At 43.5% G+C, this 21,224-nt stretch overlaps 1 protein-coding gene across 4 annotated transcripts in view; it reads right to left on the bottom strand.

The window, feature by feature from the left end:
• ACSM1 (acyl-CoA synthetase medium chain family member 1) overlaps positions 1-21,224 on the bottom strand; it is a 42,516-nt gene that overhangs the window by 20,800 nt on the left and 492 nt on the right. The window contains exons 2-6 of one of the 4 annotated variants that reach the window (XM_016185349.2): positions 21,074-21,192; positions 8,313-8,553; positions 4,636-4,849; positions 2,363-2,570; positions 1,073-1,213 (exon numbers count right to left, since the gene is read on the bottom strand). In XM_016185349.2, coding sequence (XP_016040835.2) covers positions 1,073-1,213; positions 2,363-2,570; positions 4,636-4,849; positions 8,313-8,510 — 761 coding nt within the window. In that variant the 5' untranslated portion in view covers positions 8,511-8,553; positions 21,074-21,192. Of the gene's footprint in view, positions 1-1,072; positions 1,214-2,362; positions 2,571-4,635; positions 4,850-8,312; positions 8,554-10,039; positions 10,059-20,848; positions 20,943-21,073; positions 21,193-21,224 lie in introns of those variants that run through there. The other 3 variants (XM_007516590.3, XM_060172875.1, XM_060172876.1) reach the window with 3 other exon arrangements.

The raw sequence follows: 21,224 nt of genomic DNA, 5'->3' as shown, positions 1-21,224 counted from the left end.
CACACACACACACACACACACGAAATTGTTAGCTAGGTTGTTGTCTCTTCTGAGACCCAACTACCCACTCCCATTGTGTGACCTGCCTTCAAGTCTCTGGCACTCAGTCTCAGTCACTGCCATCTTGCACTAGGATTACTCAGAGACCCTCTACATGGCCCCTCTCTAGCTAGAACCCTTTCACCACCTCCTCATTGTTTTCCTAATCATTTCCAAGCTCTGCCCTCTTGAAAGGCCCACAAGACCATGGTCTCCCCAACTCACTTTCCCAACCCCTCCCCCCCCCACCAACCCCATCTATTCTCAAGTCCTTGTTGGACTTTGAACATGACATTCTATATCTCTGTGGTCTTGTTTATATCATTTCTAACTGCACAGACATCCAGGGTTTGGCGGCTCAATTTCCTCATCAGCACAGATACTCTCTCTGAGAAGGTTTCTCTGTTTCCAGTCTGGCTAGTCAATTAGGAAATACATATGCTCTGAATACTTCTAACTAGGACAGGGGTGAGTTCTAGTTTAAAATTCATTTAATTATTAACCCAGGGTCTTTAGCCTCTGTTAGCATTTAATCCTGTAGCTTCTGTGAGAGTTATAGGCTAGGTTTGGTATAGCTTGGATGCAGAGACTTTTTTCCACTGACAATAACTCATGAGTCTGAAATTCTGAGTCTTGTTTTCCCAAAATGGAGTAGAAAAGAGGTTCTGGGGCTTTTAGTCATGCTTCTAGGTCATTCTTCCTTCCCTCCAACACCAAACCCTGGAGCCACTGACAGGGAGACAGAGCTAGTCACAGTGAGTGTTTTGCAGGTCTCTCCTGCCTTCACACCCAAATTTGCCTCCTTTGTCAGCTGGAGGCTTCTATCAGCAAAAACACAAACTCCCAGCCTTAACCTCTCAGACCTTCCTAGCAGAAGGAAGAAACACAATGGTAGTCAACTCTACCTAAGTATATTTTACACACACATACACATACACACACACACACACAAACACACACACACACACACACACACACACACACTTCACCCCAAATTTGACTCGGCCTCTCAACATGGCACCCTCTTTCCTACCATGAAGGGACAGAGGACCGGAAGGCAAGTCCATGGTTATGTTTTGCCATCTTGGGGAGGCCTGTGGTCCCACTGGTGAAGAAGATGACCATCGGGTCAAGGGTCTTTGACTTGATACAGGTGTGATCTGGGGAAGCTGATCTGCAAAAGAATTAAATACAGGGTGGGGGAGATAGCATAATGGTTATGCAAACAGACTCTCATACCTGAGCTCCTAAATGCCAGGTTCAATCCCCCTCACCACCATAAGCCAGAGCTGAGCAGTGCTCTGGTGTTTCTCTCTGTCTTTCTCCCTCTCTCTCCGCATTTCTCTCAAAAATAAAATAAAATAAAAAGAATTAAATACAAAAGGGAAAAGGAAAAACATCTTGTTCCCTATATTTCTATCCTGTGGGGGCAAAGAACAAAAGAAGTAGTCTGGAAGTGTAAAAAAAAAAAAACCAAAAAACAAAACAAAAAACAAACCTGGGATTTGCAACACTGAAAGAAAAATGGTTCTTGGGGAGCAGGCAGTGGTACACCAGGCTAAGTGCCCATAGTAAGTGCAAGGACCAGCAAAAGGATCCCAGTTTGAACCCCGGCTCTCCACCTGCAGGGGGGTTGCTTCACAACCAGTGAAACAGTTCTCCAGGTGTCTATCTTTCTTTCTCCCTCTCTATTTTCCCTACTCCTTCAGTTTCTCTCCAACTTATCCAAAAAAAATTGAAAAAACGGGCACGGGGGTAGTGGATTCATAGTGCCAGCACTGAACCTCAAGCGATAAACCAGGCAAGGAAGAAAAAGAAGAGAAAGGAAAAGAAAAGGAAAGAAAAGAAAAAGAGAAGAGAAGAGAAAGGAAAAGGAAAGGAAAGAAAAGAAAAGGAAAGAAAAGAAAAGAAAAGAAAAGAAAAGAAAAGAAAAGAATAATGGTTCTCCTGGGGAGTCAGGTGGTAGCTCAGCGGGTTAAGTGCACATGGCACCAAGTGCAAGGACCAGCGTAAGGATCCCTATTGGAGCCCCTGGCTCCCCACCTGCAGGGGGGTCACTCACTTCACAAGCTGTAAAGCAGGTCTGCAGGTGTCTGTCTTTCTCTCCCCCTCTCTGTCTTCCCCTCCTCTCTCCATTTCTCTCTGTCCTATCCAACAACGACGACATCAATAACAGCAACAATAATAACTACAACAAAAAAACAAGGGCAACAAAAAGGGAAAATAAACAAATATTTTTTAAAAATGGTTCTCCTAGTGTTCAACATGAGAGATTAGGGGTGATTTGGGTCAGTGAACCAGCATCTGTTCATTTGAAACTCACTTCAACAGTGACTGGAAGTCCTGCCACCCTTCCCGGCTGTGGTCAGACACTAGGAGCTTGATTTTCAGGGCCGGGCACTCGGAGGCCACAGAATCCACCTCTGGAGCTAAGGTGTCAGAGGTCATGATGCCCTGAGCTTTAGACGCTTGCAATCGGTAGAGAATATCCTTGGCCTTCATCTGAGTGGTTCCTGGCATGAAGATGATCCCTGGGAGGAGCAGAAAGGAACTACCAGTCTGGGGTGCCTCTTCCACACCCTGCCTTGTCTATATTGAAATCCCCTGACGTCCCCTGAATACGGCCCACAGGCTAGCAGCATCAGATCCACCCAGGGCACAGAATCTCACACCCCACCCCACAACAGCTGGACAAGACCGCTAAGTGGTCCTTGAGTCCAACCAGGAGACCCTAAGCTAGCAGCAACACAAGAGATCTGGTGCTACAGCTTATGGTGGGACAGTGTCCCTGATACCAACATTAGCTGCCTCCCAGAACTATCTTTCAGGGGTAGACAGGGAAGGACACTTGAGTGCAGAAACAAGTTTCTCTCAGTTTCTTTCTTTTTCATTTGTGTATTTATGTATCCATTTATTATTGGATAGAAACGGAGAGAAATTAGGAGAGGAGGAGGCTATAGAGAGGGAAATAGACAGACATCTGCAGCCCTGCTTCACCACTCATGAAGCTTTCCCCACTGCAGGTGGGGACCAGGGGTTTGAACCCAGGTCCTTGTGCACTTTAATTCACGCACTTAAGCAGGTGCACCACCGCCTGGCCCCTCCCTCTAAGTTTCTCTCTGATTCTATATATTAAAAAAAAAAAAAGATAAAGTACAATTTTTAAAAAATATTTATTTATTCCCTTTTGTCACCCTTGTTGTTTTATTGTAGTTATTATTGTTGTTATTGATGTCATCGTTGCTGAATAGGACAGAGAGAAAAGGAGAGAGGAGGGGAAGACAGAGAGGGGGAGAGAAAGACAGACACCTGCAGACCTGCTTCACCACTTGTGAAGCGAACCTCCCTATAGGTGGGGAGCCGGGGACTCGAACCGGGATCCTTATGCCAGTCCTTGTGCTTTGCACCACATGGGCTTAGCCCGCTGCGCTACCACCCGACTCCCATAAAGTACAATTTTTAAAAAGAACCATGTTTCATTTCTCTCCCTGTTTTGCATCGCCTGACACCCTGAGTCTCTTCTCTTTTCCTGCATTCTGTAGATACATGTGTATGTGTGCTCCCTATCATTTCTTTCACCTTCTGTCACCCACCATTACTTTAGGCCTTTGTGTTTGCCCTGGGTCCCAATCTCTCCACTGGACACCCTTTCCTGAATCTCCTACTAACCATCTTCTTTTTCATTATTATTAGTGATTCAATATTGACTTACAAAATTACATGTCAGCAGGGGTATATAATTCCATACTGTTCCCACCACTAGAGTTCTGAATCCCAAGTCCCTCCATTGCAAGCCACTGTGGTTCTCCCAAGGCTGCAGACATAGGTTAACTGTCATCTCGACAAATATCTGTCTACATTAGCACATAATTGCCACCTTTTTCTTCCAGGTCCAGCCCTCTCTTCCCCTCCAAGCCACACATAACCCTACTAATTACTACATCTAAATATCTCTCCCCTTTTTGTCCTCTCTCTCTGGGACCTGATGGAGCTTGAGTTCAGAGCCCTCTTATCCTTTTCCTCCTATCACTTCTCCCCCACTGGCAGTATGGATCAAAGTTGTTTTTAGGGTGCAGAAGATAGGAGTTCTGGCTTCTATAATTGTTTCTCCACTGGATTTGGGCGTTGACAGGTCGATCCATACCTCCAGACTGTCTCTATCTTTCCCTAGTGGGATAAGGGCTCTGGAGAGGTGAGGTTCCAGGACACATTGGTGAGATGGTTTGCCCAAAGAAGTCAGAGTGGAATCATGGTAGCATCTGCAACTTGGTGTCTGGAAGGTGGCAGGACATAGGTGAGAGAAAATGCTAACCATCTCCTATCCTATCACACATGTGAGTGAAACCAGCTAGTAGTTGTCTTTCGCCTCTTATTTTGCTAGACATAATCCTGGTGAATCTTTCTGGAAGGGCAAGAAGGGCTGAGGCTATGAAGTGAAACTGCATGCCTGTGCATGAACGAGAGAACATTACCACACTGTGTTAAGAGTGTACACATGTGAGGGAGAGGGTGGGCGAGAAGGAGGGAGAGAAACTCTCCAGGACAGAAGGGCTCTAGAGGGTTCCCAGGGCTCCCGGGGTCTCTCGGGTCACCGACCTGTCCGTATACAGCCAATGGCCACCAGCCACCACTCAGGCACCCGGGGCAGGATCAAGGCCAGCCGGTCTCCCTGCCGCAGGCCACAGGCCTGTGTGAGCACATTGGCCGTGCGGCGGCTGAAGTCCGTCAGCTCTCTGAAGCTCCACTTCACTTGGTCGCCTTGTTCATTCACCCACCACAGGGCTGGTCTTGGGGGCCTCTTGCCCTCCTGCTCAAGAGCAGACACCATGTGTTACTTCCTGCCTGGCAGGTGCAGGTCCACAGCCAGAGTCACAGCCTGGCGTGAGACCCCAGGAGCACAGACAGGGTGGGCGCGATCAAACCTATTTCTTCTGGCCTACTGTGGCTGCCTCCTCTCCAGTTCACATATGACCAGGCTTCTCCACACCTGGATGGAAATCTCTAGTCTCCCATAGAGTCCGCCCTGATTCTGTGTGGACAGTGAGTTTCTTTCATGCCTCAGTTTCCCATCCTATCTATGAAAGGGGAGCAACAGAGCTTCTTAGGAGGCAGCTATGTTTACATGGGTTATTTACGTAAGCAAAATGGATACAAAGGGGCCTGGCATACTGTTGGTGTTAGCTAAATATCACTATGGTTAATGGTGACAAACAAACCTCTTACTTCAATGGCTTTTCATTAATAAAATCATGTAGGTGTGAGGTCCTGGGCTGCACAAATTAATAAATGCATGAGTAAATAAATGAACCTGTGGAATGAGAATATTAATAAATGCAAAGTGTCCGTCCAAACAGTCTCCATAGTTGAGGGCTCTAATTTTCTTGAAGTTACAGAAACTTAGAGAAATTCAGAGAAAGGGAAAAACAAGGAAATGGAAGCCCCCACAGAAGGCCTATATGCCTTGAGCACCAGTATCATTCTGTGTTCCTGGGAGGTTTACAAATGACAGCAGCTCTCTGGGGGCAGCTGGTGGAGCACCTGGTTGAGTGCACATGTTACCATGTGCAAAGACCCAGGTTCTAGGCCCTGGTCCCCAAATACAGGGGGGAAGCAGCAGGAGTGGTGAGGCAGTGCTGCAGGTGTCTCTCCCTTTATCTCCCCCCTTCTTTCTCAATTTTTCTGTCTGTATCCAATAAAAACATAAAATATTTTTTAAATGATAGCAACCATGACTAGACCATGGTACACTTGATTGAGCGTGCGGACACACACACACACACACACACACACACACACACACACACTGCCATGTGCAAGGATATAGGCTCAAGCCCCTGCTCCCCCCTCCAGAGGGTAAGCTTCACAAGCAGCTAAAGTAGGTCTGCAGGTGTCTATCTTTCTCTCTCCCTCTCTCTCTCTATCACCTCCTGCCTCTCAACTCCCCTCTCTCCCATCAAATAAAATAGAAAGAAAAAGGGGGGAGGCCTCAGGGAGCTGTGGATTCATAGCGTTAATGCCAAGCCCCAGAAATAACTATGGTGCGATTAAAAAAAAAAAAAGAGCAACTCTCTACTCCCTTGTGAGTTCTTAATTCTACACAGACTAGCTGAGACTTAGAGGAAGGACACAACCCCTAACCTACGTCAGCGTATAATGTTTCCACTGCTCCTCTCCAAGCATTTGGAGTTTTCTTTATATATATATGTATTTTAATTCTTGTTATTAGAAACTATTGAGACTATACATTACACATGATTCAGCAGTGAGACTATACCAAGCAAAGGCCAAAGGAGAATCGTCCACTTCTCTTTGGTCTGGTCACTCAGAAATATGTTACCTGCTATGACGGCTGTTGCTTGTCATCTCACATTATTTTTTTTTAATTTTTAAATATTTATATATTTATTTATTCCCTTTTGTTGCCCTTGTTGTTTTATTCTTGTAGTTATTATTATTATTGATGTCTTTGTTGGATAGGACAGAAAGAAATGGAGAGAGGAGGGGAAGACAGAGAGGGGGAAAGAAAGACAGACACCTGCAGAGCTGCTTCACCACCTGTGAAGCAATCCCCCTGCAGGTGGGGAGCCAGGGGTTTGAACCGGGATCCTCACACCGATCCTTGTGCTTTGCACCACGTGCGCTTAACCCGCTGCACTACAGCCTCACATTATTTTTATCCATGTATTCACCATAGTCTACTTTCCCTTCCACAAAAATTCAAGACCCCTTTTTGACATACTGATAAGCCACATCTCTGAGGCCCGGCCGGAACACTGATATTCTGTGCCACGCTGTCTTTTGACTAATGTCACCTATCTGGTATGCTTCATTGTTCCCTGAGCGCCACATTTCATTTGTTGCCATAGAAAATACTGTGGCCGGGTTTTACCTTCCACTTGCCTCATGACAGTGTTCTGACCCACTCGTCCCAGTAACTACACACGATTCAGAGATCTTTCCAGAACCAAACTGGTAGTTACTTCTGACTGGTGTCATACAAACTGGTGAAGCACCTGCAATACAGGTCTCTGAAACATGGTCGCTAGTGTCTGAACTTTAGTCTTCTCCTAGGCTCACGATAGGACAGAGAGCACTTGGGGTTTTCTGTAGAGACATGTAACACCTGGTAGCCACAGGGAATGGCCTCTGGGGGCACAGGCTGAAGCTACACTAAAACAGGCAGTTGAGAGGGAGGACTCACGGGAAGGTGGATGGCCTGACTTAGCCTTATGCGTCAGATGCTCAGTCCGGTGCTCTGCCCCTCTTCCTCCAGAGACAGCGGAAATGGAGCCCAAGCCCCAGATGCATGAACTCCAGGCTCATCACAGCCAGTGGGTTAAAGGCAATAACTTGCTGGCCATTGTTCAGTCATGGAGTGCTGACTGGGTCCCAGATCTTTTCACCTGCTTTCTTGTTTCTTTCTTTCTTCCTTTCTTTCTTTCTTTCTCTCTTTCTTCTCTCTCCCTCCCTCTCTCTATCTCTCTCTCCCTCTCTCTATCTTTTCCTTTTCCTTTCTTTCTTTCTGTCTTCCTTCCTTCATTCCTTCCCTCCCTCCCTCCTTTCTTTTTTTCTTCTTCTTCAAATTTTGATAGGACAGAGAGTAACTGGGGGGAGGGAGATAGAAAGAATCAGAGACACCTGCAACACTACTTAGTCGCTCATAAAGCCTCCCCCACTGCAGGTGCAGAGCGAGGGGGTGGGGCGGGAGGTTTGAACCTTTCACATGGTAACTTGCGTGCTCAACCAGGTGCCCGACTGTCTGGCCCCCTTCCTTGTTTCTGAGATGAAATTATTCCTGTTTCCACTCATGTCTGCAAAGTGGAGAGGTGGCTGGATTCAGCTCTGAACCCTCACACATAAGGTGGGGCAGGAGCTGCCCGTGGGGGCTGAGAAGTAGCCCAGTGGGGTGCATTCTGTGCCACACATGGCGGGGTGGGTGCTGGGGATGGGGGTTGGTTTGAGCCCTGGCACATGGGAAGCTCCCCCATGCTGTGATGTTTCTGTGCTGTCTCTACCTCTCTGACACACTGTGTGTGTGTGTGTGCGTGTGCATGTGCGGTGTGGTATGTGTGGTGTGGTGTGTGTAACTAAAAGAATGAGAAATTCTACCAGGAGCATGCATAAGGCACTGCAAATACTAGTCATAATCATAGTCAAGGCTTCCCATGGTTCTGTGTCACTCAAAACCATAACTGTAAGAGTGAATTAAAGCTAGAGATCTCTCCCTCTTTCTCTTTCCTCCTCCTCCTCCTCCCACTCCCCCACCTCCTCACCTCCTCCACCTGAGTCCAATAGTCTAGCACATCGCTTGCAAAGTTAAATTCCTTGGGTCTGTCATGGTCGTTCCATCTTCGGGCTTCAACTCCTGACAGGTGTGGAGAGGCAGGGTGGAAGCCCCGGCAGGCCCCATTGGTGGCCCAGAGGAGCCCCAGGTAGCGCCTGTGGGTGGCCCACCTAGTCAGCCACTGCATGGTGGAGCAAGTGTCGGCAGCACGGGAGCCCTCTGCTCAGCACCTGCCAGAAGGGAGGAGACAGCTGACAGGTAGGTCGGAGCAGGAACTTTGCATGTTCCTGGTTCATTGCTAAGGGGGGCGGGGTGATGCTACCAGATGAGGCTGGTACAGGTTCCTGAGAACTTTCTTCACTGTCCCCACCCCCTTAGCCCCCAATTTAACCCACATTGCCCCATGTTGGCCATCATGTCCTCCCTCGCTCTGGACAGCTCACTTCTGGCTGATTCCTTTGCATGATGCTCCCATGTGGTGGCAGGGGACTTGAACCTGAGTCTTCAGGCAGAGTTACATGTATGCTCCACCTGGTAAGCTATCGGCTGCTGGCCCCTCATCAAGTGTTTTCAAGCAAGGTAGGGTTCAGGAAGACAGCTCTGAATCATGACCACCCACAAGTTGTGAGATCTCATGAGTCAAAGGTTTCCCACGCAAACTTGCAAGGTCGTGGCAATCTGACACCAGGCTGGGATAAATCTCAGGCAGAGTTTTACCTGCTTCAATTAAGCGTGATGTTCTCCAAGTTGACATGTGACTGCCACTCCCTGATTTGTGGACCACCTACCTGCTTCTCCACTGACTGTTCCTGTGCACCTCCACACCCACCCCATGAACTTTTGAACTTAAAATGTCTCATCTACAGGGCCCGGTGGTAGCACACCAGGTTGAGTGCACATAGTGTGAAGCACAAGGATTGGCTCACAGAACCCAGTTCGAGCCCCCGGCTCCCCACCTGCAGGGGAGTCACTTCACAAGCAGTGAAGCAGGTCTGCAGGTGTCTATATTTATCTTACCCTCTCTGTCTTCCCCTCCTCTCTCAGCTTCTCTTTGTCCTATCCAACAACCACAACATCAGCAAAAATCAACAATGGAAAAAAAAATGGCCTCCAGGAGCAGTGGATTCGTAGTATAGGCACTGAGGCCCAGAAATAACCCTGGAGGCAAAAACAAAAACAAACAAACAAACAAAAATGCCTGATCTAGGCCAGCAGCCAAGAGAAACAAAAATTGCTTCAAGGCTGCAAGGCCAGCTTAGTAGCTGGTTCCAAAGGCCTCCCACCCTCTCTCCCTCCCTCCCCAGGCCAGAGCTGCTATTTTATACACAGGTAGGAGAGACCTCAGAGTCTGCAGCGGAGGGCAGTACAAAGCAGCCCTTAAGATACAACTAAGAAAAGGACAGAAAGGAGAGAACTTAAAGGGAAAACAAAGAACTCCCTTGGTATTTCCTTCTGGAGGCCCTAAACACACACACACACACACACACACACACACACACACACACACACACACACACACACCCCTCTTAATTCCATAAGAAGGAACTTCAGTGCCAATCACAGGCCCTTTGTTCCCTACCTACAGCACAAGGGATGGTTTCCTGATTTCTTTTTAAAAAGTGGAAATGTGGGGGCCAGGCAGTAGCGCACTTAGGTTAAGCTCACATAGCATGAAGCGCAATGACTTGTGAAAGGATCCCAATTCGAGCCCCCTACCTGTAGAGGGGGTCACTTCACAGGCAGTGAAGCAGGTCTGCAGATGTCTGCCAGGCTAGCTTCACGGGCGGGAGAAAGACAACCAGGGACTCATGGCTGAGCTGGGAAGCAGTATCTCTTTATCCATGTGGAACGCAGCACAATCTAAGCTATCTCTAATCACAGTCTTGTCATTATATATCCTGGGGCTGCCAGTGCAGATCAGCTTATAGGCTCTCTTCAGAGCCTGTTAGAGAAGGAAGTCCTGGTGAAGTGCTTCTGATGATTCTGGTGACAGAGCAGCTGTACATATACTCGCCAAGTAGGGTGGAAACGGATGTGACATAGAGAGGGTGGAGCAAAAAGAGATTGGTGGAAATCAGGGTGTGACGAGGAGAAGGGGCAGAACAAAAAGAGAGTATGAACCAGTGGGATTAAACCAATGCCCTGTAGGCAGAGCGGTGCTTAGTTAACAGTGGTTATGTAAATAGAATACAGTGTTAAGCAGGGGGATTAAACCAATGAAACAGAAGGGGTTTTAGAAGCAGAATTAGAAGCATACCAACAGATGTCTATCTTTCTCTCCCCCTCTCTGTCTTCCCCTCCTCTCTCCATTTCTCTTTGTCCTATCCAACAACCACAATAGCAGCAACAATAAAAATGGAAAAAAGCCTCCAGGAGCTGTGGATTCATAGTGCAGGCACCGAGCCCTAGCAATAACCCTGGAGGCAAAAAAAAAAAAAAGAATAAATGGGGTGCACTGAATGGCACCATGGATCAAGGATTCAGGACAGTCCCTGCATGGGAAGATACTCCAGAAATGGCAGGACTTGAAACATTCCAGAGAAGTTCACACCCTCACTGGGAGAACCTAGTTAGCCATACAAGAAGTAGCCACCTCCTGTTTGGAACTGTAGTATAAGGAGAAAGGATGTTGGGTATATTCACAACACATAGGCAGATTCTGACTTCAGCATGAATAAGAACTCAGTCTTTGAGCCAACTGGTAGCACACTTGGTCAAACATCCATATCACCATGCTCAAGGATCCAAGTTCAAGCCCCCATCCCCACCTGTGGGCAGCGGTGGAGAGATACTTCACAAGCGGTAAAGCAGTATTGTAGGTATATCTCTTTGCCTCTTTATCTCCCCTTCCCTTTTAATTTTCTCTGTCTTATTAAATAAAAAAATAAATATTTTAAACCATACAAAAATCACAATTTCTTATCCACTTAAGTGGGATCTTTAGAGCTATATTTATAGCGCTCTCTATTGGTCTTTATAAATACACACTATCTGTGTATATGTCAATATCTATAATATGTCAGCATGTGTCAATCTGTAATTTTAGCTATATTTTCATTTACATCTATAACTATATTGCCAGCTATATATCTATCACTATTAGTGACTATACGACTAATTTTAATACAGTTGGTCCTTAACTAGCATGTTTAAAATCTCTGTATAATTCTGAATTCCTCTCCTGCCAAACTGAACTACTCATAACCCCCTGTTGACCAGAAGGCTTGCTGACAACATGAACAGTTGAGGAACACATATTTTGTAAGCTGAATGCATCACACAGTGAATTCTTATAACAAAGTAAACAACAGAAAAGAAAATGTCACTGATAAAACCATAAGGAAGAGAAGTGACACTTGGGTATTTGCTAATGGACATAACAATGGGCCTGGCAGTTCCATCATACCTTGTTCAAAGGTCATCTATATATCTGTGATGACATCTGCATCTGCCTATGTAGATATCTGCCTATACTCTTTTCTTTCTTTTTTTCCTTTTTTTTTTTTATTGGGGAATTAATGTTTTACATTCAACAGTAAGTACAATAGTTTGTACATGCATAACATTCCCCAGTTTGCCATATAACAATACAACCCCCACTAGATCCTCTGAATCCTTCTTGGACTTGTATTCTCCCCATCCACCCACCCCAGAGTTTTTTACTTTGGTGCAATATGCCAATTCCATTCCAGGTTCTACTTGTATTTTCTTTTCTGATCTTGTTTTTCAACTTCTGCCTGAGAGTGAGATCATCCCATATTCATCCTTTTCTTTCTGACTTATTTCACTCAACATGATTTTTTCAAGGTCCATCCAAGATCAGCTGAAAATGGTGAAGTCACCATTTTTAATAGCTGAGTAGTATTCCATTGTGTATATAGACCACAACTTGCTCAGCCACTCATCTGTTGTTGGACACCTGGATTGCTTCCAGGTTTTGGCTATTACAAATTGTGCTGCCAAGATCATATGTGTACACAGATCTTTTTGGATGGATATGTTGGGTTCCTTAGGATATATCCCCAGGAGAGGAATTGCAGGATCATAGGGTAGGTCCATGTCTAGCCTTCTGAGAGTTCTCCAGACTGTTCTCCACAGAGGTTGGACCAATTTACACTCCCACCAGCCGTGTGGGAGGGTTCCTTTGACCCCACAACCTCTCCAGCATTTGATGCTGTTACCTTTTCTGATGTATGACATTCTCACAGGAGTGAAGTGGTATCTTATTGTTGTCTTTATTTGCATTTCTCTGACAATCAGAGACTTGGAGCATTTTTCATGTGTTTCTCGGCCTTTTGGATCTCTTCTGTGGTGAATATTCTGTCCAAGTCCTCCCCCCATTTTTGGATGGGGTTATTTGTTGTCTTGTTGAGTTTGGCAAGCTCTTTATATATGTTGGTTATTAACTCTTGTCTGATGTATGGCATGTAAAGATCTTCTCCCATTCTGTGAGAGGTCTCTTGGTTTGGGTAGTGGGTCTTTTGCTGTGAAGAAGCTTTTTAATTTGATGTAGTCCCATAGGTTTATACTTGCCTCAGTCTTCTTTGTAATTGGATTCGTTTCACTGACGATGTCTTCAAAATTTATGCGGAAAAGAGTTCTGCCAATATTTTCTTCTAAGTATCTGATAGTTTGTGGTCTAATATCCAAGTCCTTGATCCACTTGGAATTTACTTTTGTATTTGGTGAAATACAGTGGTTCAGTTTCATTCTTCTGCATGTTTCAACCCATTGTTTCCAATTTGTTGCAGAAACTGCTTTCCCCATTTAATACTCTGAGCCCCTTTGTCAAAGATTAGATGTCCATAGGTGTGGGGGCTCACTTCTGGGCTCTTAATTCTATTCCACCCAGTGTGTCTATTCATGTTCCAGTACCAAGCAGTTTTGATGACAATGGCCCTATAATACAATTTGAGATCTGGGAGTGTGATGCCTCCATTTCTGTTCTTTTTTCTCAAGATTGTTTTGGCAATTCTAGGTCTTTTCTGGTTCCAGATAAATATTTGTAGCATTTGTTCTATTCTCCTAAAAATGAGCTTGGGATCTTGATGGGGATAGCATTAAATTTGTAGATGGCTCTGGGTAGTATATTCATTTTGATGATGTTAATTCTACCAACCCATGAACATGGAATATCTTTCCACTTCTTTGTGTCTTTTTTCAATTTCCTTGAGTAGTGACACATAATTTTCAGTATACAAGTCTTTCACTTCTTTGGTTAGGTTTACTCCTAGATATTTTATTGTTTTAGTTGCTATAGTAAAAGGAATTGATTTCTGGATTTCAATTTCTTCTAGCTTAGTGTTTGCATAGAGGAATGCCACTGACTTTTGAATGTTCATTTTGTAGCCTGACCCCTTACTGTATTGCCTGATGATTTCCAAAAGCTTCTTTCTGGATTCCTTAGGTTTTTCCATGTATACTATCATGTCATCTGCAAATAAGGAGAGTTTTACTTCTTCTCTTCCAATCTGTATGCCTTTAATTCCTTGCTTCTGCCTGATTGCTATGGCAAGAACTTCCAACACTATGTTGAATAGTAATGGTGATAGTGGGTAGCCCTGTCTAGTACCTGATCTGAGTGGAAATGCTTCCAGTTTTTCACCATTGAGTATGATGTTGGCTGTAGGTTTGCTATATATAGACTCCACTATTTTCAGGAATTTTCCATCTATTCCCATTTTTTGTAGTGTTTTGATCATAAAGGGATGTTATATTTTGTCAAAGGCTTTCTCTGCATCTATTGATATGACCATGTGGTTTTTGGTCTTGCTTTTGTTGATGTGGTGGATCACATTGATTGATTTACGTATATTAAACTAATCTTGCATGCCTGGGATAAACCCCACTTGGTCATGATGAACAATCTTTTTAATATACTGCTGTATCTGGTTGGCTAGAATTTTGTTCAGTATTTTCGCATCTATGTTCATCAGAGATATTGTTCTGTAGTTTTCTTTTTTGGTTGTGTCCCTGTCTGCTTTTGGTATCAGAGTGATGTTAGCTTCATAGAAGCTGGCAGGGAGTATTCCAGTGTCTTCAATCTTCTGGAAGACTTTTAAAAGTAGAGGTATTAGTTCTTCTTTGAAAGTTTTGTAGAATTCATTTGTAAAACCATCTGGTCCAGGACTTTTATTTTTGGGGAGATTTTTGACAACTGTTTCAATTTCATTAGCTATGATGGGCCTGTTCATGTTATCCACTTCCTCTTTACTTAGTTTTGGAAGTTGGTAGGTATCTAGGAAATCGTCAATTTCTTCCAGGTTCTCTAGCTTGGTGGCATATAGTTGTTCATAGAAGCCTCGCATGATATGTTGAATTTCTGCAGTGTCTGTTGTGATATCTCCTCTTTCATTTACTATCCGATTTATTTGGGTCTTCTCCCTTTTTTGTTTTGTGAGTCTGGCTAAAGGTTTGTCAATTTTGTTCACTCTTTCGAAGAACCAACATTTACTTTCGTTGATCTTTTGTATGGTTTTCTTATTCTCAATGTTATTGATTTCTGCCCTAACTTCAGTGATTTCTGTCCTTCTGGTTGCTTTAGGGCTCCTTTGTTGTTCTTCTTCTAGGTATTTAAGATGTGCAATCAGGCTGTTTATTTGTGCTTTTTCTTGTTTCCTAATGTGTGCTTGTATAACTATGAACTGCCCTCTCAGTACTGCCTTAGCTGTGTCCCAAATATTTTGATAGCTTGTGTCTTCATTTTCATTGAAATCTCGAAACATTTTTATTTCTTCCTTTATTTCCTCTTTGACCCAGAGGTTGTTAAGAAGTGTACTGTTGAGCTTCCACATTTTGGGACTATTACTAATCTTTTGTTGATTGTTAAGTGTTAGTTTAATTCCACTGTGGTCTGAGAAACTGCTTGGGATGATTTCAATGCTCTTGAATTTGCTGATGCTGTCTTTGTGGCCTAACATATGGTCTATCCTTGAGAATGATCCACGTGGATTTGAGTAAAATGTGTATTTCAGTTTCTTGGGATGAATGACTCTGAAAATGTCCAATAGTTCTAGTTTATCTATCTCTTCATTTAGCTCCATTATGTCTTTATTGATTTTCTGCCTGGATGAGCTGTCAAGTTGAGAGAGTGGGGTGTTGAAGTCCCCTACTATGACTGTGTTGCTGTTAATATATTGCTGTAGCTCTTTCAGTAGATGTTTGATATATTTAGATGGCTTCTCATTGGGTGCATAGATGTTAATAATTGTTAAGTCCTCTTGATTGACTGATCCTCTGAGCATTAAGTAGTGCCCATTCCTGTCTTTTTTAATCTTATCTACTTTAAAGTCTATCATGTCAGATATGAGAATAGCTGTTCCTGCCCTTTTTTGTGGGTCATTGGTTTGTATGATAGTTTTCCATCCTTTCACTTTAAGTCGGTGTTTGTCTTGTTGAGTTAGGTGGGTTTCCTGTAGACAGCATATTGTTGGGTTGTATTTTCTGATCCATCTTTCTACTCTGTGTTTTTTAATAGGTGAATTCAGGCCATTGACATTTATTGATATCAAAGACTGAAGATATTTTAATGTCATTCTTGTAGAGTTTTAGAGTGTTCTGATATATGTCCTATTTATGATGGTCTGACTCTTTATAGAAGACCTTTCAGAACTTCTTTCAGGGGAGGCTTGGTGATAGTTGATTCCTTCAACTGTTGCTTGTCTGAGAAGGTTTTGATGCCTCCATCTAGTCTGAATGACAGTCTAGCAGGATATAGTATTCTTGGTTGAAAGCCTTTCTCATTAAGCACTAGATAGATATCTTGCCATTCTCTTCTGGCCTGTAGTGTTTGTGTGGAGAAGTCAGCTGCTAATCTTATGGGTTTTCCTCTGTAGGTGACTGTTTTTCTCTTGCAGCCTTCAGGATCCTTTCTTCATCCTTATTTGTTTCCATTTTAAATATTATGTGTCTTGGTGTCTTTAAGTCTGGGTTAATTCTGTTTGGGACCCTCTGGGCTTCTTGAGTCTTTATGTCTTTGATGTTGTCTAGACTAGAGAAGTTTTCAGCTATTATGGCCTGAAGAATGCTTTCTTCCTCTCCTTCTTTTTCTTCCTCTGGTAAGCCAATAATGCGTATATTGTTTCTTTTGAAGTCATCCCATATGTCCCTGTTGTTGTTTTCAGCATCTCTTAATCTCTTTTTGAGATCACTTACTTCTTTTTTAGTTGTCTCTAATTCACCCTTGTTGGTTGAACAGACTGGAGGTGGTGTCTCAACTGATAGACCATCGGGACTGTTGCCAGACACTTAGTCTCCCCCTAGGCTCCTCTCTGTCACCAGCCACGTGTTTCTGCACTCACCAGTGATTTGGTGGGTTCCTGTAGTTATTCTAGTCCTGCCTTGTTTCAGTCCCAGGTGGTCTCCTTTGGTATTCCTAGTTGATCCGGGAGAGGAGAGAAACAGATCTGCTGCTGCTCATAGCCCCACCTCCGGAAGTCTCCCCTATACTCTTTTCTTAAAAAATTTTTTTAATTGAGGGATTAGTATTTTACACTCAATAGTAAGTAAAATAGTTTGCACATGTATAACATTTCCCAGTTCTCCGCATAACAATACAACTCCCACTGGGTCCTCTTCCATCCTGTTCCAGGACCTGAATTCTCCCCCCACCCACCCCAGAGTCTTTTACTTTGGTGTAAAACACCAATTCCAGTCCAGATTCTACTTGTGTTTCCTCTTCTGATTTTGTTTTTCAACTTCTGCCTGTGTGTGAGGTCATCCCATATTCATCCTTCTGTTTCTGACTTATTTCACTTAACATTATTTCTTCAAATTCCATCCAAGATGGGATGAAAATGGTGGAATCACCATTTTTAATAGCTGAGTAGTACTCTGTTGTGTATATGCACCACAACTTGTTCAGCCATTCATCTGTTGTTGGACACCTGGGTTGTTGTTGGTCCAGGTTTTGGCTCTTACAAATTGTGTTGCTATGAACATAGGTATGCACAAACCTTTTTGGATAGGTGTGTTGGGTTCCTTAGGATATATCCCCAGGAGAGGAATTGCAGGGCCATAGGGTAGGTCCATTTCTAGTCTTCAGAGAGTTCTCCAGACTGCTCCCCACAGGAGCTGAACTAATTTATATTTCCACCAGCAGTGAAGGAGGGTTCCTTTGTCCCCAGAATCTTTCCAGCTTTTGTTGCTGCTACCTTTTCTGATGTATGACATTCTCACAGGAGTGAGGTAGTATCTCATTGTTGTTCTGCCTGTAGTCTTAACAATGCAGACACATACTCAGGACTCAACAGACGATGAGGATCTTCCTTTTGGTATAATTCAGAAACAAGAAGACAAATACTGCAGGCTGAGAATCCAGTAGGTGTATGGCAAGTCTGTGCTTCAACCCAGGGATTGAGATAACATTGAGGACTTCCGGAGGCGGAGCTACGAGCAGCAGATCGCTTTCTCTCCTCTCCTCTCCTCTCCCGGATCAACTAGGAATACCAAAAGAGACCACCCGGACCGAAACAAGACAGGACTAGAATGACCACAGAAACTCAGTAAATCACCCGTGAGTACAAACACACGTGGCTGGTGACAGAGAGGAGAGAGGGGCCTAAGGAGAGATTAAGTGAGAAACAACTGTTAATTTTCACAGCTGTGAACTCTTTAAGTACCTTACTTAGACATAAGTCAATCCAGGCAAGAGTAATCAGTGGACTGAAAAGTACTGAGAGAAGGACCTCATAACACACTATAATAATGGTTAAACCAAGAAGAAACATTGGAGAAATGAACCAGGACAAAAGCCCAGCTAAAAGCCTCCCAGAGGTAGAAGCACAGAAGAATAAGATCAACATTGAAATGCTAGTTGAGGTATTAGTCACAGGAGTGAGTAAAGAGTTTGAAAGAATTGTCATCAGAAATGCAGAAACAACAAATGAGACTCTGAAAGAAAGAACTAACTATCTCAAGGTAATTAGAGAGCTGAAAGCTGAAATACCTGAGCTAAGAGCACAACTAGCTGAACAAGCTAATACAGTATCATAACAGGGTAACAAAATAGCTGAGCTACAGAAAACAACAGAGAGGAGAGAGAATAGAATAAATGAGGCAGAAAACAGAATTAGCAAGATTAAGGATGAATTAGAGAAAACTAAGAAAGAAGTAAGAAATCTCAAAAAGAGATTAAGAGATACTGAAAACAACAACAGAGAAATATGGGATGATGTCAAAAGAAATAATATACATATTATAGACCTACCAGAGGAAGAAAGAGAAGGAGGGGAAGAAAGCATTCTACAGGACATAATAGATTAGAACTTCCCTAGTCTAGACAACATAAAAGACATAAAGGTTCAAAAAGCCCAGAGGGTGCCAAACAGAATTAACCCAGACTTAAAGACACCAAGACACATCATATTTAAAATGGAAACAAATAAGGATGAAGAAAGGATCCTCAAGGCTGCAAAAGAAAAACAAAGAGTCACCTACAGAGGAAAACCCATAAGATTAGCAGTTGACTTCTTCACACAAACACTACAGGCCTGAAGAGAATGGAAAGATACTTATCCAGTGCTCAGTGAGAAAGGCTTTCAACCAAGACTACTGCATCCTGCTAGACTGTCATTCAGACTAGATGGAGGCATAAAAACCTCTCAGTCAAGCAACAGTTGATTCCTTCACCAAGCTACCCTGAAAGAAGTTCTGAAAGGTCTCCTATAAACAATCAGATCACCATAAATATACCATATATCAGAACACTCTAAAAATCTACAACAACGGCATTAAAATATCTTCAATCTTTACTATCAATAATGTCAATGGTTCAAGCCACCGGCTCCCCACCTGCAAGGGAGTCATTTCACAAGCGGTGAAGCAGGTCTTCAGGTGTCTTTCATTCTCTTTCCCTCTCTGACTTCCCCTCCTCTCTCCATTTCTCTCTGTCCTATACAACAATGACAACAACACCAATAACAACAACAATAATAACTACAACAACAAAAATAAAAAATAAGGACAACAAAAAGGAAATAAATAAATAATTTAAAAAATAAATAAATAAATGTCAATGGCCTGAATTCACCTATTACAAGGCACATATTAGGAAAGATGGATCAGAAAACACCCTAACCATGTGTTGTTTGCAGGAATCCCACCCAACTCAACAAGACAAACACAGACTCAAAATGAAAGGATGGAAAACTATCATACAAGGCAATGGACCACAAAAAAAAAAAAAAGACAAGAACAAGTATGCTCATATCTGACATGATAGACCTTAAAATAAATAAAATTTTAAAAGATAGGGATGGACATTACTTAGTGCTCAGAGGATCAATCAATCAAGAGGACTTAATGACTATCAACATCTATGCACCCAAGAAGCGGCCAACTAAATACATCAAACATCTACTGAAGAAGCTACCACAATATATTAACAGCAACACAGTCATAGTAGGGGACTTCAACACCCCACTCTCTCAACTTGACAGATCATCCAGGCAGAAAATCAATAAAGACATAAGGGAGCTAAACGAAGAGATAGATAAACTACAACTATTGAACATTTTCAGAGTAAAAATAGTGATTTCACCATTTTCAGCCCATCTTGGATGGAGCTTGAAAAAATCATGTTAGGTGAAATAAGTCAGAAATAGAAGGATGAATATGGGATGATCTCACTCTCAGGCAGAAGTTGAAAAACAAGATCAGAAGAGGAAACACAAGTAGAACCTGGACTGGAGTTGGCGTATTGCACCAAAGTAAAAGACTCTGTGGTGGGTGTGGAGGAGAATACAGGTCCAGGAAGGATGACAGAGGACCTAGTGGGGGTTGTATTGTTATATGGAAAACTGAGAAATGCGATGCATGTACAAACTATTGTATTTACTGTCGAATGTAAAACATTAATTCCCCAATAAAGAAATTTTAAAAAAGGATGAATATGGGATGACCTCACGCACAGGCAGAAGTTGAAAAACAAGATCAGAAGAGAAAACACTAAGCAGAACCTGGCCTGGAGCTGGTGTATTGCACCAAAGTCAACAACTCTGGGGTGAGTATGGGGAGAGTTCAAGTCCTGGAACAGATGGCAGAGGACCCAGTGGGGGTTGTATTATTGTGTGGAAAAATGAGAGATGTTATGCATGTGCAAACTATTGTATTTAGTGTTGAATGCAAAACATTAATCCCCCAATAAAGAAACTTTTAAAAAGACAGAAAGAAAGGAAGGGAGGGAGGGAGGCAAGAAGGAAGGAAGGAGAAAGGAAGGAGGAGGAGAATGAAAGAAACACATTTTTAAAAGTATTCATTCTATACCAGGTGAACTAATTTCTGCACAGTGGGCCTTTCATTTTAGTGATCACCCTCTGTAACCCTTTCACTCCCTACTGTTCTCTCCCCGCCACAATCCACTGCCTGGTCCCAAGCTGCCTGATAGAGAATTGATCACTTTCTCTAGCTATATGCCAGCCACCGAGGTAGGGCCCTCACATGTACACTCCCAGTGTCCCCTTCACTCAATGCTACCATCCTCATCTTGCTTAAGGAAATGAAAATGTCAGAAGTTAAGAGACTTGCCCCAGACCAGCCAACACAGGAATGCCAGGAACAGAACTTGAAGCTGAGCCTTCAGGTTTTAAGTTTGTGGTTCTGTGTACTTATTGCCCTGCAGATACCTACACATCACACCCACCCATACACACACACACACACACACACACACACACACACACACACACACACCACACCACACCACACCACACCACACCACACATCACACACATTACCATTCAACTGTCTTACCTGGGACTGTCTAGAATAGACTGGCTCTGGGTAGAGAAAAAGAGACTTTGGATGTCTAGTTCTCTCTGGTCAGAAGTTCCAGCAGTGTGTACACAGCAGGACTTGGCTCCCAGCTACAGCTGAGGGCAGAGACCATGGTAGGAACTGGATG

Source organism: Erinaceus europaeus, chromosome 15 (genome assembly GCF_950295315.1).
Source record: "Erinaceus europaeus chromosome 15, mEriEur2.1, whole genome shotgun sequence".
NCBI classification, from domain to species: domain Eukaryota; kingdom Metazoa; phylum Chordata; class Mammalia; order Eulipotyphla; family Erinaceidae; genus Erinaceus; species Erinaceus europaeus.
This window is presented reverse-complemented; position numbering and strand designations above follow the sequence as displayed.